Below are 25,802 nucleotides of genomic sequence, written 5' to 3'. Positions count from 1 at the left end.
AGGTCTGACAAAAGGATACCATCCTGTTTTACAGGGCTCTGCATGAATTAAATCATCTTTGATGTATTTAAGCTTAAAGCGTTCTGAGACTGTTTCTGCATCTTGTACAAAAACTTTTTAATTATTGATCTTAGAGTTACAGCTAAGATAACAAGTGTTCGTGTGTGTGTGTGTGTGTGTGAGAGAGAGAGAGAGAGAGAGAGAGAGAGAGAGAGAGAGAGAGAGAGAGAGAGAGAGAGAGAGAGAGAGAGAGAGAGAGTGCGCTCCTACTTTGCATATTTACACAGTACCTGACTGGAATGCTTAGACAGCATACAAAAGAGCAGCTTGTTACATCTTTGGTTCAGATCAAAGCAGATTATCGATGCTACAAGAACTTCTAGTGAAGTTAGAGAACAGTTCAGGCTGAATCATTTCCATCAAAATGTCAGGTTCTTCTCAGGGAGCTGGCTCCTTTGGCATTGCAGACTATGCAGTGTTTGTGCTCATGCTGGTGGTGTCTGCTGGTATAGGAGTTTACTACGCCTGGATGGACAGAAGCTCTGGGGAATTCTTAACGGGGGGCCGGACTCTCACGGCTCTGCCTGTGTCCATGTCCCTCACCGCCAGCATTATGTCATCTGTCACTCTGATGTCCAACCCGGCTGAGGTAAGAGCGACAAGATGGGACAGGACAGGACCCGGACTGGAAACCAGAGTTTCCCCAGCTACCTTCTTCCTCAATACTTTGATATTTCTTTGGCAAACTAAACACATTCTTGAGGAAAATAATTCATAATTACAATAAACTTTGCTGATATGGAATCAATTTTTACGGATCTCAAATGCATTCTCTGTAATTATCTTGGATTTGAAATGTTTAACTTTTCCCAAACTCTGCCAAAAATACAACCAACAAGAAAAGCAGCAGCGTGAGTGAATGGTGGATTCTCCATGAAGCGTTTTGAGTTCCTAAAGCACAAAATAAATCCAGTCCATAATTAGTATTATATATTTTTTCCAAATTGGAATTTCTTTTAAAACCTGTAACAAATCTGTATAAATCCTGTACATATGTACATAAAAAACATAAAACATGTAGTAAAGACTTAATGACAGGTGGAGAGAAAAGGGTGGATAGTTAAAAGGCACCATGGTAATATTCAATAGCAGCAGTTTATTTTTCTAATACTCTGTGGTTTCTTTTATTACTGATGGCTGATCTTTGTAAATTAGTTTAACATTTATTTGATCTGAAACAAGTAATTGATTTTTGTTGTTTTCTCTGACAAAATGCTGCTCAAAAAGATTTGAGGAAAGCACATTTATTAGGAGGTTTCACCACTTTTTAAATAAACTTTAATAATTTGTGAAATGAATTAATAGTTTGTGGTAGTATAGTGAGAGAAATCTGTGAATATTTTTATTTAATCTTGGATTTCTTTCTTCATTCATTTGGACTGTTTAGGTAGTCGGTCAAAATTAAAGAACATTTCAGGTCTTTGTTGTATTTGTTTAAAGAATAAAAACTAAATGATTTAGTCCCTATTGTGATGAAGTCCCTGAAAGGCCTCAGACTGGAGAAACAGAGATTAGCAGGGACCAGAGTGGGACCAGTTACAAGCAGAACACTAAATGACAAATGTGCCAAAGCAGTTTGTGCAAACAATTAAAAAGATTTACAGTTATTGACATCAGGACAAAAGTTGCATCAGAATTTTGTTTTGTAATTTATTTCGAGATGCCTCCTCTGCAGGTGTACCAGTATGGAGCGATTTTTGGTCTTATTGGTATCGCCTACACACTATCGATTGTCATCACTTCTGAGATCTTTCTACCTGTCTTCTACAGGCTGGGCATCACAAGCATCTATGAGGTGTGTTTGACTGATTATTTGCGCTGTAACCATTGATTTAGTTTGTTGTACTGTGAAAATTGTGTTTAAAATCTTTCCTTCTATGTCAAGTATCTGGAGCAGCGTTTTAATAAAGCAGCACGTCTCTATGGGACGGTGACTTTTATTATTCAGACAGTAAGTAAAGTTTATTACTGATAAGTCTTTAATGGGTCCAGTTAAAACTTTACCCCGTTGTCTTTCTCTGTCATAGTGCCTTTATGCAGGAGTTATGGCTTATGGCCCAGCTCTGGCTTTAAACAGAGGTATTTTATTTTGAAAGTTTTTGACATTTTTTCTCATCATCACTTAATCTAATCTTTACCTTAATCTTATAATGTCTTTATTTTTCTGTAGTTATTGATATGAATCTATGGATTGGAATTACTTCTACAGCCATTGTTTGTACTTTTTACTGCACTTTTGTAAGTAAACTCATTAAATTCTCCATTGATTTAGCACTTTCCCTTTAAGGCCTCGTCGTCGTCGTCGTCGTTGTCTTCCTCCACTTATCCGGGTCTGGGTCGCGGGGAAAGCATCCCAACTGGGGAGCTCCAGACCGTCCTCTCCCCAGCCACCTCCACCAGTTCCTCTGGCAATACCCCAAGGCGTTCACGGACCAGATTGGAGATGTAACCTCTCCATTGTGTCCTGGGTCAACCTGGAGGCCTCCTGCCGGCAGGACATGCCTGAAATACCTCCCCAGGAAGGTGTCCAGGAGGCATCCTGACCAGATGCCCAGACCACCTCAACAGACTCCTTTCAATCCGGAGGAGCAGCGGTTCTACTCCGAGTCCCTCCCAAATGTCCGAGCTCCTCACCCTATCTCTAAGGCTGAGCCCGGCCACCCTACAAAGGAAACTAATTTTGGCTGCTTGTATCCGCGATCTCGTTCTTTCGGTCATTACTCAAAGCTCGTGACCATAGGTGAGGATTGGGACGTAGATCGACTGGTAAATCGAAAGCCTGGCTTTCTGGCTCAGCTCCCTCTTCACCACGACAGATCGGCTCAGTGTCCGCATCACTGCAGACGCTGCCCCAATCCGCCTGTCAATCTCCCGATCCCTCCTACCCTCACTCGTGAACAAGACCCCAAGATATTTAAACTCCTCCACTTGAGATAGGACCTCTCTCCCGACCCGGAGTTGGCAAGCCACCCTTTCCCGGTCGAGAACCATGGTCTCAGATGTTGAGGTGCTGATCCTCATCCCAGCTGCTTCACACTCGGTCGTGAACCTACCCAGCAAGAGCTGAAGGTCAGAGCTGGATGAAGCTAGGAGGACCACATCATCCGCAAAAAGCAGAGACGAGATTCTTCTGCCACCAAACTTGACACACTCCACTCCACACCACGGCTGCGCCTAGAAATTCTGTCCATAAAGGTTATGAAAAGAACCGGTGACAAAGGGCAGCCCTGGTGGAGTCCAACCCTCACCAGGAACAGGTCCGACTTACTACCGGCTATGCGGACCAAACTCACGCTCCTCTGGTAAAGGGACTGAATGGCCCTAAGCAAAAGGCCACCCACCCCATACTCCTGGAGCGTCCCCCACAGGGTGCCCCTGGGGACACGGTCATAAGCCTTCTCCAAATCCACAAAACACATGTGGATTGGTTGGGCAAACTCCCATGCCCCCTCCATCACCCTAGCAAGGGTACAGAGCTGGTCCACAGTTCCACGGCCAGGATGAAAACCACATTGCTCCTCCTCTATCTGAGATTCAACTATCGATCAGACGCTCCTCTCCAGTACCTTGGAGTAGACCTTTCCAGGGAGGCTGAGGAGTGTGATCCCCCTATATTTGGAACACACCCTCCGGTCACCCTTTTTAAAGATGGGGACCACCACCCCGGTCTGCCACTCCACAGGAACTGCCCCCGATGAACACGCAATGTTGCAGAGACGTGTCAACCACGACAGCTCTACCACATCCATAGCCTTGAGATACCCAGGACGAATCTCATCCACCCCCGGGGCTCCACCGCTGTGTAGTTGTTTCACTACCTCAGCAACTTCTGCCTCAGAGATTGGACAGTCCATCCCCAGGTTTCCCAGCTCTGGCTCCTCCTCAGAATGAGCGTAGGTGGGATTGAGGAGCTCCTCAATGTATGCCTTCCACCGCCTGACTATAGCCCCAGTTGACGTCGACAGCCCCCCATCCCCACTGTGAACAGTTTGAGCAAGTTGCTGCCTCCCTCTCCTGAGGTGCCGGGCAGTTTGCCAGAACCTCCCCAAACTCATCCCACGCCCGAGATTTTGCCTCGGCAACTGCCACTGCTGCACCCCGCTTGGCTATCCGGTACCCGTCTGCTGCCTCCGGTGACCCACAGACCAGCCACGCCCTGTAGGCCTCCTTCTTCAGCCTGACGGCTCCCCGAACCTCTGGTGTCCACCAGTGGGTACGGGGATTGCCACCACGACTGGCACCGGCCACCTTCCGACCACAGCTAGCAACAGCCGCCTCAACAATCGCAAAGTTGAACAAGGCCTACTCGGAGTCAATGTCCCCCACTGCTCTCGGGACGCGGTCAAAACTCTGTCGGAGGTGGGAGTTGAAGACCGTCTTGACAGGTTCTTCTGCCAAGCGTTCCCAGCAGACCCTCACTATGCATTTAGGTTTGCCAGGTCTACGCGGCATCTTCACCTGCCATCTGATCCAACTCACCACCAGGTGGTGGTCAGTTGACAGCTCTGCTCCTCTCTTCACTCAGGTGTCTAAAACATACGGCTGCAGGTCAGATTATACAACTACAAAGTCTATCATCGACCTGTGACCTAGACTGACCTGGTACCAAGTGTACCGATGGGCATCCTTATGTTCGAACATGGTGTTCGTTATGGCCAAACTGCGGCTTGCACAGAAGTCCAGTAACGAAACACCACTCGAGTTCAGATCAGGCGGGCCGTTCCTCCCAATCACACCCCTCCAGGTCAAGCTGTCATTGCCCACATGAGCATTGAAGTCCCCCAGCAGGACAATGGAGTCCCCTGATGGAGCACTATCTAGCACTCGTCCCAGGGACTCCAAAAAGGGTGGGTAATCTGAACTGATATTTGGCGCAAAAGCACAAACAGTCAGGACCCGTTCCCCGACCCGAAGGCGCAGGGAAGCTACCCTCTCGTCCCCCGGGGTAAACCCCAACACACAGGCAAAGAGTCTTGTGGCTAACAGAAATCCAATCCCAGCCCTCCGCCCCTCACCCGGAGCAACTCCAGCAAAGGAGTGTCCAACCCCTCTCAAGGACATGGGTTCCAGAGCAAATGCTATGTGTCGAGGTGAGTCCGACTATATCTAGCCGGTACCGCTCAACCTCTGCCACAAGCTCCTGCTTGTCACGTTTAAGGCCTGAAATATGAAATGATGATGAAAAAAATCTTGTTTTTAAAATGAACCTTTTGTCTAGTACTAATAAAGAACTATGTAATAATCTGTTTTAGCTCATGATGAAATCTAACAATATGACAGAAATGAATACACTTAGGGCTGTACCTGTAGATCTTCCACCAGAGGGCAGTAGGTATAGGACTGAATATGGCAGATTTGTGATGAAAATATTAATCATAATCTTTAGACACCTTAAGTCAGTTATGTCTGTTTGCAGAAATAATGCTAAGTGTAAAAAAGTTTTTTTAAGCTAAAATATTTTTTGTTGGGTCTAATGCTGGATGTTAGGTCTGAATAATCTGACTTCATGTTCATTTTTGCAGGGTGGGTTTAAGGCAGTTGTGTGGACTGATGTGTTCCAGGTAGGTTTCTAAAGCAAAAGTAAATAAACAGCTTTCAGCCCTTCTCTCTCTGCTCCAGACTGCTGGACTCCTCACTCTGAATAAAAGGCTTTACAACTTATAAGTGAATTTATTATATGGTTATATCATACATATGTGTGTGTGTGTGTGTGTGTGTGTATACATATATACATACATATATATATATATATATATATATATATATATATATATATATATATATATATATATATATATACATATATGTATATTTTTTTAACATCTATATTTTAATCTATCTATTTATATATTTACTTAATTTTTTTGTTTTACCTGACCTGGAAAGCTCGGCACAAGAATTCCAATGTGCAGGGGCTGTTGATTTGTGCACAAATGGAAAATAAAGGACTTGAATAACAACAGCAACAACAATAATAATAATCATAATCAATGCCACATGTTAAAAAGCTATTTTTAAAAATCGTGTGGGTTTTTTATTCTGGTTCGCGAACGACGTGTGCATCTGTGTTATCAGAAGTAGGTGTCTTTGGGGCTGCCTTGCACCTTTAGATGGAGGCTTTGTCATGGAGTGGTCCCAAGTCTAAAACGGCACCTGTGATTCCTTTATGATGCTTATTATTTTCACTTGTTGTCAGTATGATTATTTTGGTCAGCAAGCTGAACTGGGATCACTACTGGATGATTTTAAGGACTTTTTCAACTCACAATGCTAGTTGGATCTATTTACTTACTGTGTTTGATGCTAAGCTACAGCTAAAGAGCCACACCAGGAGATCAATCTATCTAACTCTGGGAAATATGTCAACAGATTAAAGTTCAATTTTGGATGAAAAAAATCATTTATGTTTGAGTCACCTTTCACCCATTTATAATTAAATCCGTCTAAAGCAATTTTTTGTCCAAGTAATAGATGTACTCTCTAGGTCAGTGATACTCTAGGAGGCCCTCTTTGTAGGCCCCGGACCACCAGCACACCCCACACAAAATCTGTAAGCTCTATTTTTAACCAAGCCTTAACATTTGGCACCCATAGTCGTCAGTCAGTAATGAGATTCATTGTCACGTTGAGAACGCAGGAGGATTGGACCCAAAATGCAGAACACCAGAACTACTCAGGCGGTTGCATAAATAAAATTAATTTTATTCAGGATGATGAGCGAAATCCAAAAGTGCAGGACTCTAAGCCTAAAATCTAAAACACTGAATGACCAAAAGCAAAAGCTCACTTATGAGCAAGATCCTAGAGTTTCTAGAGGGGAACAAAACAACGCTGACAAAGACAATGGACCAACACACAGAGGGAAGCAATTAGGGAAACCGGTAGCAGGTGTGTGGGGAGTGTGAGCTGAAGGGATCAGAGACTAATTAACTAAATGGTAGGGCTGTCGCGGTTGAGGAATTCCTCCTGCGGTGATTCAGGGTGGCTTAATATTGAGGTGTGCGATATTATTGCAGCCCTTTTTTTATTGCAGTACTATCTAAACATAATGTTTACACATTTAAAAAAGGTTAAAAATTGCCGTGCCTTCTTTTATAACACTTTACTGAATGCAGATCAAAGGGCAGTAACAACACAGATCGCAGTAACGTTAGTTTCTCCGACAGTCGGAGTCCGACTGAACTTAAAAACAACAAAATTCAGGAGGTTAAACTTTTAAATGCAAATTTGGCTGCAGCATCTAACAAATAAGAAACAAGTCCCCATTTTGTTTAGTTGTTTAAAATCAAGCATAAAAAATTACATGTACCGGGCGCGCGCGTGCCGGGGGGCGGGCGCACTATCATTTCACTTTCACACACACGAATGACGGTGATTTATAGCTCGGTCACGTCCTTGTTACCCACAAGGAAAACCAGCATGTTAACCATATACGGTTTGAGAGAGGATCTGAGAGGGGTGGCAATATTTCCAGCAACACTGAAAACCCTCTCGGATGGTGTGCTCGTTGCACTACACATACGTACTTGCGTGCGACTGGCGAGCAAAGGGAATCTCTCCCGGTTGTTGCTCCACCATGTCGGGGGGGGTTCTTTAGGGTGGATGCATTCCTCCTGCAGATAGCGAGTGAGCTCCAGCTCGGCTCAAACTCTCTTCGGGACGGTTGCAGAAGCAGTGCTTGTCCGGGACTTCAGCAGGTCTCCGAGAGTTTATTATTATTTTTTTGCCACTGGTGGCAGCTCTGTCTCGGCCAAGGACTCTGGCTGCGCAGCAGCTGACGTACTGAAAACCAAAGTGCTCCCAAAGGATCGAAGTAGCGTTTCGTTTTGATACCAGTGCAGCCATCCTTCTAAACATGCATCATTGAGTTGAACCAAGTTCAGTAATCGCGGTGGCCCATGATGCAGCGCGGTGGGCTTCTTCATATTGCGATATTTCATTTTTGCGGTTACCGCGACAGCCCTACTAAATGGGGAGGAACACATTGTACTAAAGGGAGATACTGACTAGATAATATTAATATACAGAGAACTAAAGATAAGTGAACTAATAAACCTGAAACTAGAGACACCAGAACAAACAAGAAACACTAAACATTTAACTTGGGAAACCAAAGAGACGAGGAGGGAGGTGGGGACCAAAGGGGCACAGAAGATTAGGGGACACATGAGGGAAACCTGAAGAGAAACCTGGAGGAAGACCTGCGGGGGCTGGGGACCAAAAGGACACAGAACATGACATCATGTCTGAATAATTATGATGCTATCATCTTCTCAACTCTCCAAACTGAACTCACTCTAGCCGCTGTCTACAGCTGATAACTTGCAGACCACTAATAATTATTCCACAAAACCCCACTTGACACAAATATTTCTTTACTTTACACTAAAGCTGTTATATTTTACCCAAACGTTAACTGTGTTTGATTCAGTGCCATTTACATGTAAAAATGCTAGTTACTAGAAAATTAGACCATGAAACAGAACAAACACTAAACCAAAGGTGCTTCTTGGGATTATAGATTGGAATAATGCTCTCAGGATACTTTGCTGTTATCACCAAATCTGTGATGGTTCAAGGAGGAATCTCCATCATTGTTTCGGATTCACAACAAGGAGGAAGACTCAACTTTTGGGAGTGAGTATTCAGATTAAGAATCTTTAATAAACGCACAAGGCTGAGGTTTAGCAGACAGCTGAGTGAAGATTTTGTTTTTGTATGTGCCTAGCTTTGACATAAACCCCCTAAGGAGAAATACCTTTTGGACCCTTGTTGTTGGAGGCACGTTTGTCTGGAGCTCGGTTTATGGGATCCACCCAGCAGCCGTGCAGAGATACATCTCCTGCAAGAGCATCCTTCATGCCAGAGTGTAAGACAAAAGTATATTGCTCAGGGTGCTCAGTATTTCAGGTTTGTTCCAGAAATCTTTTTTTTTTCCAGAAAATTCAAGACATTAGGTCCGTGATCAAGTCCTCAGGGGTCAAAGCTCATTTGGAGCCCCCTCACACAAGTTCTCTTTCTGGTTTTTATGACATCTCACTCTCTGCCTTGGAAAAGATAAAAAACAGGAATGAATCCTTCGGGTTCCCCAGAGGACCCCATTCCTCCCGGAGTGTTGACTGAGGAATTTCCTGTCATTGGTCCCCTCATCCATAACTTTATTAATTCCAGCCTACTCTCAGGTGTAGTTCCATTTGTCTTTAAAACTGCAGTTGTTCAGCTGCTACTGAAGAAACCGGGTTTAGAAATTGACAATCTCTCATTTCTGCCACATTTCAAAACTTCCATTCCTGTCAAAGGTCATGGAAAAAAGTCATGTAAGAATAATTAACGCAACATCTTTCAGTCTGGTTTCGGGCCTGTCTACAGAATCCACACATATTCCTGTACTAAATGACTTTCTGACAGCTCATGTTTTATTTCTTAGCCTTTACCTCTCAGCTGCATTTGACACTGTTCATCACTCCACCCCGATTCAAAATCATGAGCTAGGCTCAAAGGGTCAGCATTGGATTGGTTTAAGTCATATCTAGCAGATAGAAGCTTCAGTGTCTGCATCAATAATATTTCCTATAGGCGCCCGTTTCTCTTTTTTGTGGGGTTCGTCAGGGTTCAATTCTGGGACCCTTCCTTTATTCATTCTACATCCTCCCCTAGTGCTTTATTCTGAAAAAAACATGCAGTAAATTATCACATCTATGCTGATGAATGTCAAATCTACCTCAGCATAAATCCTGAGGCATCCATTCTCTCTTTTCTGGACTGTCTCTCAGAGGTTGAAAACTAGCTGGCATCAAATCCCCTCTTTCTGAATGAAGGAAAACTAAAGCGATTATTTTTTCTCCTAAAAACCACATCACAACTTATCCGGATCTTACACCACTCTGTTTCTCTCAAAACCTGTGTGACTAGTCTGGGCATTAAGCTTGATTCTGAACTTTCCATGTCCCCTCAAGTTAAGACAACCAATAATTCTTGTTTTTTCTTTCCAACTTTGTCTCATAACCCGACTTAAACACATTCTCAAAAGATCCCACCTAGAATCCGTAATCCATGCTTTTAAAACTTCCAGACTTGATTATGCAAATGTTGTTGCTAGACCGTCTTCAGAAGGTCCAAAATGCAGCAACACATTTTTGGAATGAGCTTCCTATTGTGATGAGACAGTCTCCCTCTATTGCTCGTTTTATATCACAACTAAAGGCTAACTTTTTGATTTTAACTGTTAGCTTTTAATGTTCTGACATGTTGAGCTCTTAGCTGTGACATTATTTATGTATTACTCAATACTGTAAGCCCCCCCCCCCCCCCCCCCCCCATTTATCTGTTCTCCTTTACAAATCTTTACTCTTTTATTTGTTTTGTACAGAACTTTGGTCATCTGCCATGTTAAATGGTAAAGTTGTTTAGTAATAACATTTACTTGCTTGTTTTTTACAAGTGTGTGTTTATTCTCAGAGCCGTGTATTTCAACCTGCTGGGTCTTTATGCCTGTTTGATATCGACACTCTTTTCTGGACTGTGTCTATATTCGGTCTATAAGAACTGTGACCCGTGGACAGCCGGCCTGGTTTCATCTCCAGATCAGGTGCAACAAACAAAAGGAAAATAAAAAACTGCATTATTAGTTTCTTGACAAGACACACACACATGCACACCTTAAAATGCTCAGTGGATGTGGTCAGGCCCTACTTATTATTAATTTTTTATTATATTTTCTTTCTTTTACAGCTGATGCCACATTTGGTGATGGAAATCTTTGCAAGCAACCCTGGAGTTCCAGGACTTTTCCTAGCAGCTGTGTACAGCGGCTCTTTAAGGTTAATTTACACAAGGCACAATAAATCGAAAAAGCAAAAACAAAGAAAAAAAAGAGGAAATTTTTACATTAATTTTAACATTCGTTTTATTGCAGACCGTGTGTATATATATTTCTTTTTTATTTTAAGGCATCAAATATATATATATACTGTATATATTCCTTTCTTTTAAATTTTTTCATTCTAAGGCATCAAAGAGAGATATTGATGAGAAGGATGAAAAACAGTGGGCTCATAGTTTGCTATTGATCAAAATGAAAAGTAAATTAAAGTAAATAAAAAAATGTTGCTTTAGTGTTTAAAATTGTTATTTCATTATGCTTGTGCACAAACTTAAATCAGGGTAAAGATACTCAGAACTGATCAAACTTGTTTAAATCATCTACTCTGGAACTGAAAACCTTCCCACTTGCAGTAAATTACCTCAAGAAGTTACAGGTAAACTCTGATGACTCAGTTGCACCTTCTTTCTAGCCTGATAATATTGTAATGCACGTTAAAATATTCCAACTTTGATAATTGAGAAGCCCTTATAAAAACTACACATAAAAAAGGCAGACACTGGTTTATGGAAATTTTCCAACTTTTTCTTTCTTATAGCACAGTTTCATCCTATGTAAATAAGTTCATGCCTGAGCTTACTCAACTTTCCTCTAACATCTGTGTTTTGTGTGTTTCTTCATGAAACAGTCAGTTGCTGTCATTGGTAGTGTTACTGGAGGTCCGTTGTTGGGCCTGTTCTCCTTGGGTATGCTTTGTCCATTTGCCAACTCCAAAGTAAGTCTTCATAAAATAGATCTGCAGTAGAATTATTCTTTACCTTAAAAATAGCCAGTATAAGAACATCCTGGGACTGTGGTGCTACTCCACAATTCAGAAACAGCATGTTAGGTTTGAAAATGAGTGGTAATGTTTGTCTTTTACAGGGGGGGTTGTCAGGTCTTGTTTTGGGGTTTGTTGCAACCTTGTGCGTAAGCATCGGAGACATACTATCTCCTTCTCCATCTGAGATGACCCGACCATTGTCCCTGACCACAACGGGTTGTAACTTCACCTCAGCTGGACACCATAACTGGACTTCGACTGTACCCCCCGTAAATTCAAGCTTAGTTACCACAAGCCCTCAGCCAATCAGAGAAGACATGTGAGTGTTCAAAATTAAAACAGTTTTAAAAATAGCTCAACCATTTTTATCATGTTTTTGGCATGTAGACCGCGCAGACGCTGCATTGCTCCCCCAAAAGCAAAGCCTAGGTCAAAACAATAGTAACTGTTAAAAACCACTTCTATGGATACCAATCATCTTAGTAGACTGTGCACGATTGCAGAATTAGGGCCTCTTTTGGAGGAAAACAAATGATGGGGTTTCAAATGAGGTCATTCCAATCTCAGATGAACAATAACCCTCTTTGTGTTCAACTGTGTTATTTTTAACAAATGCCAAACCAAAATCCTAAACCAGCGCTTGAAAAAAAAAAAAAAAAGAAAATCAACCAGCTTCACTAAATCATCTTCTTTAAAACTTTATCAATCTCACATTATAAAGAAAGAATTTTGGCTCAATCTGATTAACAGTAAGAACTGACTTTACAGCATGTTTACATAAGATTCTGCTAACTCCCTATTTCAACTCTTCAATTCTTTAACTTTTCACTTGTCTTGTGGATCTGCTGCTGTGTTTAGATCATTGGTCCATGCTTCAACTGTCAGATGGGCCATTCCCATCTGTACCGGGTCGGCCCGGGCCGGGTAGCGTAGTTTAGCCCCATTCCCACCTGTACCGGGTCGGCCCGGGCCGGGTAGCATAGGTTGTTTACATATCTGGGTGGCCTGGAATTTTCCCGGGCCAACCAAGGCTCATTCTCGGCCCTCTTCCCGAGGGGTACTGCTTCAGGCCGACCAGGGCCAACACGCCCACTGCTGACAGCAAATTCACACCTTCCATTAGAGCAAGCCTCTGATTGGTGGGTAGAATCAGCCCATTCACACCTTCCATTAGAGCAAGCATCTGATTGGTGGGTAGAATCAGCCCACATGGGCTTAAGGCAAGGATGTGTGGAATCAACCGGGCCAGGCTGGGGCCGACTGGGGCTACCCAGCACAGATGGGAATGGCCCAAGAGATGTCTCACATTTCCCTCTAGAACACTGTGGTCTTCACAGGAGTTCATATTGGACTCAGTGACCAAGGTGCCCAAACTATCAGCCTCTGTGCTAACAGCTTGTTTACTCCAAACAGTGATCTAGACTTCAAAATGAGCAATTCCTGTTCAGCTTTATCTTGTAAACATTTAAAAAGCCAAACCAGACCTTGAGATAGATTTCTTGGTTTTTTATTTTGTTTTAGAGCATACGATCTGATATTTTTGTTAATTTTTTTTTCTCTTATTTCATTCAAAATTTATAAAATACTCTTTGAATTTCCATTCCATCTATCGTTAAAATTTCCTACTGGGAAGAATGACAAATAGCTTGTATTGTTCATTTGTAAATTATCTTTTTCCAATCCAATCCAATTTTATTTATAAAGCACATTCAATAAGGCATTACAACCAAACAAGGCGCTGTACACTAAAAATGTTAGCTAATTAAACCAGCTAAAAATTATACAATCATGTCGAACACAGATAAAAGATGAAAAGGAAATACAACAAAATTCCCATTTTTCACAAATTAAATAGACTTAGTCGCTTTTCTAAATTAAAAACTAAAGTATTTCCTCCAAATTATTGTGTTTACGCTCCAGAATAGCAAGGCTTGCTAGTAGGGGTGCAATCTATCGGCTCCGATCTCGCTTTTTTTTTTTTCCATGATCAGTGATCGGCCAAAAACTGCAAACGGTGCACCCCTAATTAATGTAAAAGTAAATAATTTCTATAGAATAATTTTTGGGGACAAGTGTGTCAAAACAATTACAAAAGTTTTGTTTTCAAAATTAGAAAAATGAAAGACTAAAGGAACAAATATGATTTTGTAGATCAAGTTGCAATGCTAAATATGTTTATATTTGAGAACATTACCTCATGTCCAGTTGAAACTGGTATCGTTTCATGAGTATTCAAATTGGTTTTCTCGATAAAAGGAAATTGAAACATTGATGTAATCTGCTTTTAGTTAAAACAAAATCGGTATCGGCAAGTCAGGTTTTTCTCAAGATCGGTGATTGGCCAACAACTGCAATCAGTGCACCCCTAGTTGTTGGGCTTTCCCACAAGCTTTTATAGAGGTTCCTAGACCCATTGACAACCAGTTGGCTTTTGTTAAATAATATCAAAATATGAAATGTTCTTCATGTATTTTAGTAATTTAGGACACACAATAAGCCGCACACATGGTCAGATATTTGAGATCATTTTTACCATGGACGTAATTTTTTGGGGGGGGGGGCATGCCCCCCCCCCCCCCCACACACACACACACACACACACACACTTTTTCCAAAGTCAAGTTTTGACCCCTGCACTTTTACCATCCAAAAACAATATTACGCTATATTAAATTGACACTGGTTGAGCTCTGGGACCATGCAGAAAACAACCGTTTGTGTTGAAGCCGGTTTCCCATTAGAACATACTGTAAAGAACCCCCCCCCCCCACACACACACACACACACACACACACACACTTCTAAAGTGAAAATGAAGTCTATGATTTTGACACTATACCCACTGTGTGATAATGTGCAGTACTTTCTTTCACCACCAGGTGTCCTCCATCAGAAAAATGGCACTCTCCCTCTTACCTTTACTTTTGTCTCATTGGAGCTGTAACAGCTCTGACTGTGGGAGTGATAGTCAGCCTGTTGACAGGTAAAACTTTGATTTTTATTTAAATTTACCACATCAGGTTTGGGAATCAGACTGAAATGTTGCATAATTTCATTTTCACGCTCCTCTTGAACATTTTAGGGGGCCGCAAGAAGAAGGTGGATCCGAAGCTTTTGTTACAAAAAGAAGACACAACTTTATGTCACCTATTTAGCCTCGCCAAAGCTAAGGAGGATTTGACAGCACAGGAGAGGTTTTAGCAGATTAAACAGCTGTTGATGTTGGTGTTGTCTTTCTGCAGGTCATGGTAGGAGCAGAAGAACTTGATCTGACAGAGGCACCAGGAAGTGGAAACGCAAACCCTGATTTCCGTGACTTGGGGGGGATTACAAATCAGATACGGACCCTAAGTTATCCTGACTTGTCGTTTTTATATTAGAATTAAAGTCTAAAATAATTGCTGACATGATCATTCAGACTCTCAACGTAACAAATATTAACCAAGCTTTGAGAAGTGCAGAAGAATGAATTGGATTTCATAGGGTCAGTTTTTTCAAACCATAAAACCAGTAGATAGAACATCAGACTTTTAACACAAGAATAATTTAAATTGTTTTACATAATTCAGCCCCCTCAGCACAGTGGACATCTGCCTTATTCTCCAACTCAAGCCCTCAGGTCCACACACCAGAACCTTCTAGAAGTTCCAAAGACCAGATATAAAAGTCGAGGTGATCGCTCCTTCCAGACTGTTTCACCCCGACTTTGAAATGATCTTCCTTTCGGTCTGGACACTTTTAAAAAACAGCTAAAGACCCTTTTATTCAAAGCTGCTTTTACCTAAATCATTTTTCTTATTTTTAACTCAAATTTTTAATCTTTCATCTGTTTATGAAATGTTACAAATTTATGACTTTATTTTTTTCTGATGTTAATCAATTTGTTTTGAGATCATTATGATTATATGACTTTATTTTGTTTTGATCTATGTGAAGCACTTTGTGATTCCATGTCTGTGATAAGTGCTTTTTAAATGAAATTGACTTCCTAAATATGACAAGAAAGCCTCAACGGAAAAGCTCTGTAAGAGATCACAAAATTTTAGAAGTTTTGAAAGCCTGCAGATTGTTTTGTGGTAATCCTCTCTTGGAAGAAAAGCATGGTATTTTGTCAGATTTATTATTGTTGCCAAATAGCAAATTCACACCCCCCTTTATCAGTTTGATAGTTAACATGCAAATATGTACATAAATCCATATTTATGGATTTGCATGATTTTGTCCACATGACCACAGAGTAAATCCTAACCACCTGTTACCACCTGAGCTAATTTCTTGTTTTTCTGATATAAATACTGACATAAAAGAAGATGGTCTGTTAAAAAATATTCATTGTGACACAATCAAACACTCAGATGGAGCAATAAATTACATTTTCAGGCAAATGGCAGTTTTTCTTGTTTGTTTTAACATAAACCTAAGAGGATGTTTAAATAAACATGAAGGAGACTGGTTTGATGAATTAAAAATGTAAATTTGCACATTCCCATGTGTCCTTAAATTGATAAAAGTTGTTGGATTTACTTTTCGGAATCATAGTAGCGTTTCTTCATGGTCCTGTATTTTCTGAGGAAGTAAAGAGCCTCCAGTTCCTTGATGACATGATCTCCTCTGGCCACCAGCTGCTGGATCTTCTGTGGGTCGGTCTCGTCCTTGTTCTTCATGAAAGCAGACTTTAAACGCTCCCTAAAATAAGCTGCTCCTTTAGGGTACTCACGGCCGAGATACAGCAGCTAGGAGGAGACAAAAGCTGATGAAACACAAGCCAGACTGCTGTTGGTATTTTTGTATTTTACGTACATTCTTGTACAGCCTGATCACCTCACCCCGTAAAGGGTTAGCCATGTCAGGAACGAAAATAACCTGAAACAGGGAAAGACGGGAGTGGGCAAAAGTTAGTTAGCATTTCAAACGCTGCGTTCATCAAAAGCCTCAGTAATCTACAGTACAGTAAATCCAGTTTTACTTGTAAATACTCCAGCTGACCCACAATGTCAACAAAAGCTTTGTTAGCCGTATGCGCTGCCGTACGACGTGGTTCAGTGTCGTAAATAACTAAATAAAGTAGTACGCAGGCGCATGAGTTTCTATGGTTACCAGACAGCGCTAGTGTTTAAAGCAGTCGACATGGTGAGTTTTTAATACGATTTCCTTGTAAAAAAATAAAATAAATTACAGCGGACTCGTGCTATGCGAACAAATAAATACTTAGTAATTAAAGAGAAAGTGGAAATGTTTTAGAATGAATGTTAAATCGCTTCGGTTGAGACTAAAAAAGCAACAGAGGGCAAAAAACAAGCAACTAATATGCTTCTGAAGTCAAATGTATTTATGCTGTTTATTAATTTTATTTCATCCAAGGGTTCTGTTCTGTGTGGGTTTTATGGAGTCAACCATAAATATGCATTCTTTTACACGATATACCAGCTTTACTTCCTTAGCTGCGTTCTCCTTCACAATAAGAGTCTAAAACACTCACTCACAACACAAGAAGATTTTAATATAGTTATTTAATACATTGCTGTTTGAATTTGATTGTAGAACAGTATCAATATACAATTGTGCTTGCTTCAGGCGTTTAGCTGTATGTGAAAATGCTCGAAACTTTTATTATGAAGGACACGAAAAGCCATCAGTTAATGTAACAATACAAAAAAGGAACAAATACAATCAACACGACATTACAATCGGGTTTATTTCAACACGCTATTCTGGACATAATTAACTTTTAGCTTCTTTGGTGTGTACTTGCTGTGTTGAGTTTCAAATTCCATCTTTCAGTTCTTTTTAAAACACAGAAAAGGTTCATTTACCTGCAACGTTTCGTTTGCGGCTGCGTTGCAGGTCTTTTCTGTGTTTTAAAAAGAACTAAAATGGAAACTTTTAGCTCCTTTCTGTAACTAGTTCAGCTTTCTGGAAATATTCATACTTTTTTCTTTTTGGTCCTTGTTTTACTTTTTGTTTCCCTGACATGACATTTATGCTACTTGACCGTTATTAGAGTTCTTTCTTTCCTGAATTTATATCTTTAAATGTTTATATTTTCAAGCATTTTCTACAACTTTCTACCTTTTCTTTTTTCTTTCCCTATGAATCATAGCCACCCAAGAAACAAAAGGTACGAGCTTAAGGCCATCTGCACTCTTCAGATTTGTTTTTGACATCAGTCAAAGAGAATCCATCACCATTTGTGCTTCAGAAGGAGATTTTTCCATTATTAATTTACCAGTACCAAATTATACGTTCAGCCAAAATGATTAACTTATGAAGCAGACCTGATTGATGATAATCACATCTAGAAAACGCAAAATCATCCAAAACTCATCCAGTTTACATAGTGAGCTTCAGGCTGGGGTGGGTGGGTGGGGGCTGAGAGTCAGTCGCACAATAAATGTATAATTTACTAACTCATCTAAGAAACTATGGCGGTGATATATTTTACTTTGTACTGTTCTGATGTCTGAATGTCAACATTAGCACAAAAAAAATCAGAAGCTTAAGAAGCAGAGAGAAGAGGAGGAGCGGAGGCAGATAGAGGAAGGTAAGTCAGGTGCAAAAGTCAAAACATGTTTATGCTAATGTGTTGTTGAATTAAACTCATGATGCACTTTGAAGTGGGAGTGTGCGTGATCCTGCATCCTGTTGTTTAACAGAGGAAGCACTGCAAGCAGAGAGAGAGATAAAGCAGAGGGAAATAGAAAGACTTGAGCTAAAGGTAAAGAGACACCAAACTCAGGTGCTGTATACTGGTGTGAAAGGCATGAAATATTGGGGAATTTCTAGATGTTTGCATGTTTCTTTTAAAAATGGGTATTTCATATTTAATTTAGTCACTTGTGTATAAAAACATTTAAAAGCTTCATGAATCATGTACAGAACTGCTTTGCTGACAGGATCTTGAGCGTAGAGACAATGAGCTGGAAGAACTGCGCTATCTACTGGAGAAGAACCAAATAGCAGTCACAGAATTGAAACGTGATGCAGAGGAGAACGTTCAGGTTTGCTGTTCTATGTTTGCAAATGTCCTGCGACCAGAAACTAAATTAGTGCAGAACTATGCATTATTGTCAGACTGAATTTTTAACTACCCTAACCATCACTTGAAAATGTCTGGTAGCTGATAACATTCCCGCACACACTTTTGGTCTTTAGTGGGAGAGATACTTGCGCTGTGATGTTCAACCAGACCCAGAAGATCAGAGGAAGGTCAACTCATTCATCACCTTTTGGAGGGATGACACAGAGCTCAAAACCACAGAGGTGCTAAAGCAATGCCACATCGCTGTGAGGGTCTGTATCAGTCCATCTGTGTTGGCACAGATTAATATAAATGCCAGAATATGGTGATCAGATGAACTGTGATTACAAAAGTGACACGAAAATACACTTTCCACTGATTTTGAGAAAGCTCTATGAGAACGGTACTCAATTGTGGGCCTGCAGGGCCGGTGTCCAGCACGTTTTTTAGTTTTAACTCTGTTTCAACACACCTGATTTCTATCAGCAGGTGATTAACAGGCTTCTGCAAAGCCTGGTGTGCTGCACATGTGCTTCAACCACTGAATCTAGTGTGTTGCAGCAGAGAAACCAGTAAAATATGCTGGACGGCGGCCACCCACGTCTGTAATTAACCCTTTGATGCATGAATTATGAAATCTTCAACCATGATTTTTTTAACAAATTTTTTCATTCATCTTTAGGTATGAATGAAACAAATTTCAACAAATATTTTTAGCAAAATTTTATAATTTACAAATAATTTATTACATGTGCACCTCAGTGGACAGCGTGCATTCCGAACATGAAATATGTTGGCTTGACTTACTGAAGTCCAAATGGAGGGGCTCAAGTGCAATAAAGTCTTCAACAGCTGTGCTTAATAGCAAAAATAAATAAATAACAATTTTGAATACCTGTCCACTGTAGTGACCATTATGCATCAAAGGGTTAAATATCCCTGCTCTATCAGGACAGCCTCCTAAAGCTGGTCCAGCTGTAGGGTTGAAGAAGACTTGTGAAGGGCTCGCCAAGAAAAAACGTAGATAATTGTCTTAAGTCCTTTTTGTGAATGACAATGTCTTTGCCAGCATTAAGTGGCTCAGAAGACAAAATATCACTTTTGTACCATTTTTGAACTTGCGGTCAATCGTCAAGAGGTGGGTGTGCAAACCCAAACCCACATAAACACGAAATACTTATTGCGTAAGACTGAACTGTCATCATTCAAGATTTGGTCCAGGGAGAGTGCAGAGGTTAAAACCATCACCAAAAACCAGAGATGTGAAACTGTGGCATCAACAAGTCATCTCCATGTGGTGTTTTTATTCTGCTCAGCAACAAAACCAGGTGATTTCAATCAGCACAGAGAATGAACCTGGTTTTGTTGCTGAGAAGAACAAAAACACCACATGGAGATGACTTGTTGATACCACCATTTCCCATCTCTGCCAAAAACATCTCCTTATGTCAGCATACACATAAAAAAGTCTTTAAATATTTACAGTGCTAGTAATCATACCTCAATCTACCATAGAAACATCTGACACAATAATCTAAAATCAGTGAAGCAGCAGACTTTGTGAAAACCAATAGCCGTCATTCTACGAACTTTTGCATATGGTTGTAAATCGTGCTAGTATGTGCAGGAACTAAACCATTTAACAAAATGTTTTTTAGCTGGTTGAGGAGATTGAAGATCTTCTCAAAAAGGCTACAAGTCCCCAAAAGATTCAGACGTACCAGGAGAGTCTTCGGAGTTTACAGGAGCTAATCTACTTCAAACACAATCTCACAAGTGAGGAGATCCTCAAGGTACAAAAAAGAAAAACACACAGCAGTTTGAATCATAACAAGGATCTGTTTTTGAGTCTGTCTGCACTTTGTCACAGAGCGCAAACAAGAACATTGATATCAAGACAAGGAACTTCCAAACTGTGATTAAAGATGAGAATATAACCATGTGCCTCTGGGCCAACCTCTGTAAGAATCCAAGGTCAGTGTCTAAAGGTCAAAAGCCCCATTCCCATCTGTACCGGGTCGGCCCGGGCCGGGTAGCCCCAGTCGGCCCCAGTCTGGCCCGGTTGTTTCCACACATCCTTGTCTTAAGCCCATGTGGGCTGATTCTACCCACCAATCAGAGGCTTGCTCTAATGGAAGGTGTGAATTTCTTGTCAGCAGTGGGTGTGTTGGCCCTGGTCGGCCTGAAGCAGTACCCCTCGGGAAGAGGGCCGAGAATGAGCCTTGGTTGGCCCGGGAAAATTCCAGGCCACCCAGATATGTAAACAACCTACGCTACCCGGCCCGGGCCGACCCGGTACAGGTGGGAATGGGGCTTAAGAGGTGAGGCTGTAGCCATCCCATCTTCTCACTCTGCTGAGTCTCTGGGTTTTTTCTTCCTTGCAGCTTAAAGTTGTTTAATTTTGAGGAGGTTGGTTTGGGCTTCAAGCTTTCCAAACCGCTGGCTAAGAGTAATATCGCTGTACGGGTAATCCACACACGCTACGACCACCTGTCGATGATATCCAGGATCACTCACCCGAGAGCCCACACGACCAGTCGCAGGTTTAACAGCATTACATCCCCTGCACGAATACAGTTTAGAGATCATTTTACTGACTGGTCTTCTTACCCGTCTGGCTGCAGGTCTTCTGTGAGTAGTGATCAAATTCTGAGAGACTCGTCTGTGCAGAAGGGGGAGGACGATGATGGTATCCCGGAGCAGAAATCCAAAAAGGTGCTGTCCATCCAAGAGGAGGGCAAGACAAAGGATCCTAATCCTGGTGGTAGAGGAAGCCAGATCTTCACACAGATGGAGGCACTCAAAGGCACAAAGTCTAATGAGCATTTCTAGACACTCCTCAGATGTATTATGTTGTTTTCCCACAGGTGGACAGAATCTTCAGAGTTCCTAAAGTCAGAGCCCTCTTAGTCGTAACTGCATCACAAGTTGAAGCAACACAAAAACAGATCTAGTGTTGCTACCAACCGTCAGGTCATTTGGCCTTTTTAAGATCAAGGATATACACTGTAAACAATGCAAAAATATTCAGCAATTTAAGGAGATATATAAACAGCAGGTCCTGTCAGAGTATATAAGTATTGGGACATAATTTTCCCCTAGTTTAAGTATACACAGTAACTGAGTATATAGTATATAACTGAGTATAAACCATTATCTCATTTACATTGTTGGACATTTTGTTATGACCATTATTTCCTTGAGCTGTTGTTACCATCATTGGTATTGGCATATTTGTTCATATTTAAGGTACATACAATGTGACAAAATGTGATAATTATGATGCATTACTGTTACATTATAGTTGTATGAAGATTGAACTTGTGTTCAGAATATAAATTATATTTTAATTTATATTAAGAGGAAAAAAGACCATTTGCACAAGATTACGCAGTGAAGCAGAGAAAAAATAAGGGGTAGGATATAATAAGTTTTCTTCTTCTTACTACCTTTCAGATACCGGAAATTGTATACTTCATGTGTTTGTGTCTCGTGTATATAAGTTTGACACGCATTTGCATATAGTTGTATAATGTTATAAAAAACATCTACAAGGAATGACAACTGCAGGACGAGTTGATGAAAAACAGAATTTCAAAAGCAGACATATTTTCCAACCCAGGTGGCTCAGGTTTTGCAGTTGGTAGTTTCTTCACCCAGATAAATGTCTAGTCAAACTTCTTTTAGACCCCATGTTCAGACTAAATTACAACTTGATCGTTAACTGATGCACGTTTTTCTCTTCTCAGCTGAATCACAAGTCATTCCCCAGCCAATAACGCGCCACGCGAGTCCAGTGGTAGACCTGATGGAATACACTCCCCTGGGTGGTGTTTTCTACTATGAAATGTTTCACCTTCCTCATCAGGCTTACACTGTGGGACAATATGTAATGCAACAGGCAAGTGAGAGGACAGGGACAGTTTTTCATCTTATGCTCATTTCACTCATGCTTAGTTTCATAAGCTTGGCTTTTGCAGATTTCGGACAAAGGGCTTCAAGTTTTCTTACACCCCACTGAGACGTCCAGCTTTAGGGACAATGAGGATTCTACCTGTCCCCCGGTTGGGGCGTCTGTGACTCTGCCTGACCGCGTGGTCTTCTTTGAACCCCCTCATGTGGCCCGCTTGGATGCCACATGTACTTAGTTCTTTCAATTGATCAATTTGAGTATAATTTAAAGTACACATCAAGATATAAACATTTTCTCTCATCCAGGTGAGCAGTGGAGAATGGACGGTATCAGTGATATCGCCTATGAGGAGGCTGAAGCCAAACTCTCCTTCAGTATGGAAACATTCCAGCCATTTGTGCTGATGCAGAAAACTTACCTCAACCTTCCCTTTCAAAGCTGGGAGCTCCGGCCTCTGGGCAGAAGCTCGGCTCTCTTCACCATAGAGGGAGCGCTCTTTAACCTCAGCATCACAATTCAGGTGGGAGACCCTGACTGCTGGTGTTCTGTCAAGTTTTGTCATCACTGATTTGGTTTCCATATTACTGAGCAGGGTAATCAGTGTATGCTGCAGCTGGAGCAGGAGAGAGGTCTCTCCCATCTGGTGGGAAAGTGGATGAGCACACCTGCCCTGAAGAAAGCCATGCTCGATGCAGGAGTCAACATCTTTGTTGATGAATACACAGAAAACTATGTCAGCAGCTGCAACAAGGTCGGCATCATTTATCTGATGGTAAACAGTTTCTGCATCAGTTGACGAGTATGGCTGAAAAACAAGTATATGCTGCCAGAACAATTCTCTCAATAAGTTGGCAAACATATTCCTGTTCTGCAACAAAAACCTACACATCTGTAAAACTAAAACTAGAGCTCACGACTCACTCACAGCCAACACAAGTCATTTTCACAGCTATACTATTTTGACCCCTTTCCAGGACCCACTTGCAGAGCATGCCGCCTACAACCAAATGGCTCTTTTTGCCTCTGCTTGTGCTTTCTCACGGAGCAAGTGGAATGCTAAATGTGGAGCTGAACATGTGGTCCTGCAGGTATTAGACACATCTTTAAAAGATGCATGGGTTAATCTGCACAAACAGATTACACAGCCACTCCTCTAAAAGTTTAGCCCCAGCATTACCTTGTTGTTCAAACTTCTGCATTGGCACAGTTAGCCATCAGCACAACACTTTACAGATTTCATCTCTTCAAAAGTAGGAAGTGTTTAACTGTCAAAAGGTTAAGGCAGCAAACATGAGCTTTAGCTACAAGTTCGTAGTTAGAAAGTAGTCCTAAAGAGCAGATGGCAAACAGACCTCATATTTTTTCTCCTATGCCAGGTGTGTGAGCACCATGACCCTAGCCCTGTACCCAAAAGCTCTTGGAGTTTGTACCTGCTGGGGGCTCAAAGGAGTAAGAAACTGGAGATGACAGAGGACAGTGAAGCCTTCTCATCAGAGCATCATCCCAACAGCGAGTTTCACTCAACATTCATCCACTTACTGCAGGACAGCCTGAGTCCTGATGGGTTGGACCGAACCAAAACATCCTACTGCATGTTTATTGACACCATACAGAGCCTGCTCCATTCTACCAGACCGCTGGTTTATTCAGAAACCATTTAAATATCCAGTGGAACGTATGCAAGACCACATGCTCTGTTGTAGAATAGGCTACTTTATTTGTGCAAAGATCCACGCATCTTCTTTGGAACATACAAAAAGTGTATGCAAGTACAAAACTGTGAGAACCACAGAAAAAAAAACTTTGGTGTTAAAACTGTAACAAGTAGAAATAAAATACCAGCCAAGAATTTAGACACATTCCCATTCGGATGTGTCCAAACTGGGACTGTGGCTTAAGAATAAACACTCTGAACTAATAATCTCGTAAAATTCATATGCGAACACATAAAATAAAGATATTAAAAGTGTTCTTTCTTTAGATATAATTGAGTTGTTTTGCATTTCCTGTGAAAGCAACAATAAATGTAAAACTGTTAAAATCTCAAGAGTCCTTCCTCCTCCAGCACATGTGGTTCTGTCAAAGTGGCTCTGAATAACCCTAATCCATGTGACATAATTGGTCAGTGTTGTATCAACTAACTTGGCATGATGTAAAACCCGTAGTGAGGGCTTGTGGACAGTTACCAGCACCAACAACATTTTGAGTTCTGCACAAGCTAGTCACCACAGCCTGTCCACCAGCCTTGTTCTGGAAACGAAGACAAGTCCTGTTTTGGAAATATTTAGGCACCAGTAATTATCCCATCAGCCTTTGCTCAGAGTCAAGAGTGATGCGTTTATCTCCACTTCAGTGCACATAAACGCCATCTGCAAAGAACCGTTGGGCCATAGGAGCATCCTCTTGCTGGACCTGGGTTAGACTGGGGGTTGTCCGTTGTGCCGGAGCCCCGTGTAAGGCCACAGCAGCTGCTGGATGGTCACCCAGGAGTCTCCTGTCCCCACCGGAGCAGCGTCCACTGCTGGCTGCATCACCAGGCTGGCCAGAAGAGCCAACAGACCTTAGTGGAGCAAATCAATTGGAGAAAAAAAAGATGAACCCACGCAGACTTGATGTCAGCCTCAAAAAACTCAACATGAAACTTATTTTTTCATTGAAGCACTTTGTTGTACCGTCTGGTTTTCCTTAAACCAATTAACTAAATTTTGTTGGGCTTATATTAAAAAGGTGTGTGGTTTCAGTGCAGACAGCAAGGCTTTTATGTTAAATGATAAATGACCCGCACTTGTATAGCGCCTCTCAGAGTAAGGACTCCAAAGCGTTTTACACTACAGTGTATCATTCACCCATTCACACACACATTCACAAACTGATGGTGATGAGCTACGATGCAGCCGCAGGTACCCTGGGGCGCACTGATAGAGGCGAGGCTGCCGAGCACAAGCGCCACCAGTCCCTCCGACAACAAGGCAAGGTGGGTTAAGTGCCTTGCCCAAGGACACAACAGCAGAATTCTCTGTACGGAACTGGGATCGAACCTGCAACCTTCCGATTATTGGACAACCCACTCAACCTTATGAGCTACTGCTGCCCTTAAACTGTTGGGGAAAACTAACATTTCTAAATATTTAACAGAGGTTCTAGGAGTTCCTGATGTTTATGTTAT

General features: G+C 41.5%; 4 protein-coding genes across 19 annotated transcripts in view; 2 read left to right on the top strand and 2 right to left on the bottom strand.

The window, feature by feature from the left end:
* The first annotated feature begins 307 nt into the window (after positions 1-307).
* On the top strand, positions 308-15,415 carry LOC107382352 (sodium-coupled monocarboxylate transporter 1-like). The gene is made up of 18 exons (XM_070553332.1): positions 308-649; positions 1,736-1,855; positions 1,946-2,011; positions 2,088-2,139; positions 2,231-2,298; positions 5,583-5,621; positions 8,582-8,697; positions 8,789-8,927; positions 9,001-9,172; positions 9,273-9,377; positions 11,296-11,318; positions 11,571-11,657; positions 11,807-12,024; positions 12,093-12,134; positions 14,585-14,688; positions 14,788-14,888; positions 14,948-14,953; positions 15,275-15,415. The coding sequence occupies exons 1-18, from the start codon at positions 425-427 to the stop codon at positions 15,413-15,415; spliced, it is 1,824 nt and encodes a 607-aa protein (XP_070409433.1). The 5' UTR covers positions 308-424.
* Positions 15,416-15,656: 241 nt separating this feature from the next.
* Positions 15,657-16,762, bottom strand: lyrm5a (LYR motif containing 5a). Its single transcript, XM_015956230.3, has 3 exons — positions 16,672-16,762; positions 16,506-16,568; positions 15,657-16,438 (listed from the first exon to the last, which is right to left on the bottom strand). The coding sequence occupies exons 2-3, from the start codon at positions 16,548-16,550 to the stop codon at positions 16,226-16,228; spliced, it is 258 nt and encodes an 85-aa protein (XP_015811716.1). The 5' UTR covers positions 16,551-16,568; positions 16,672-16,762; the 3' UTR covers positions 15,657-16,225.
* On the top strand, positions 16,752-24,677 carry dnai7 (dynein axonemal intermediate chain 7). 5 transcript variants are annotated; one of them, XM_070554450.1, is made up of 16 exons: positions 16,770-16,835; positions 17,806-17,823; positions 18,183-18,246; positions 18,359-18,420; positions 18,599-18,703; positions 18,858-18,965; positions 20,382-20,516; positions 20,594-20,697; positions 21,108-21,266; positions 21,348-21,529; positions 22,473-22,624; positions 22,704-22,863; positions 22,942-23,156; positions 23,229-23,408; positions 23,611-23,724; positions 24,013-24,677. In XM_070554450.1, the coding sequence occupies exons 1-16, from the start codon at positions 16,785-16,787 to the stop codon at positions 24,295-24,297; spliced, it is 2,094 nt and encodes a 697-aa protein (XP_070410551.1). In that variant the 5' UTR covers positions 16,770-16,784; the 3' UTR covers positions 24,298-24,677. The 5 variants fall into 5 exon arrangements, with proteins under 5 accessions (XP_070410538.1, XP_070410551.1, XP_070410544.1 ...); XM_070554443.1 differs by having other exon boundaries at positions 18,858-18,995; positions 23,229-23,387; XM_070554433.1 differs by having other exon boundaries at positions 18,858-18,995.
* lrmp (lymphoid-restricted membrane protein) overlaps positions 24,330-25,802 on the bottom strand; it is a 49,055-nt gene continuing 47,582 nt past the window's right edge. For all 12 annotated transcript variants that reach the window (XM_070554414.1, XM_015956254.3, XM_015956290.3 and 9 more), the window contains one exon: positions 24,330-25,196. In XM_070554414.1, the coding sequence (XP_070410515.1) occupies positions 25,054-25,196 (143 nt within the window). In that variant the 3' untranslated portion in view covers positions 24,330-25,053. The remainder of the gene's footprint in view (positions 25,197-25,802) is intronic.

The sequence above is a fragment of the Nothobranchius furzeri genome, chromosome 1, assembly GCF_043380555.1.
Source record: "Nothobranchius furzeri strain GRZ-AD chromosome 1, NfurGRZ-RIMD1, whole genome shotgun sequence".
In the NCBI taxonomy this organism is placed as follows: domain Eukaryota; kingdom Metazoa; phylum Chordata; class Actinopteri; order Cyprinodontiformes; family Nothobranchiidae; genus Nothobranchius; species Nothobranchius furzeri.
The sequence above is the reverse complement of the archived record's forward strand: the minus strand, read 5'-3'. Positions and strand labels throughout refer to the sequence as shown.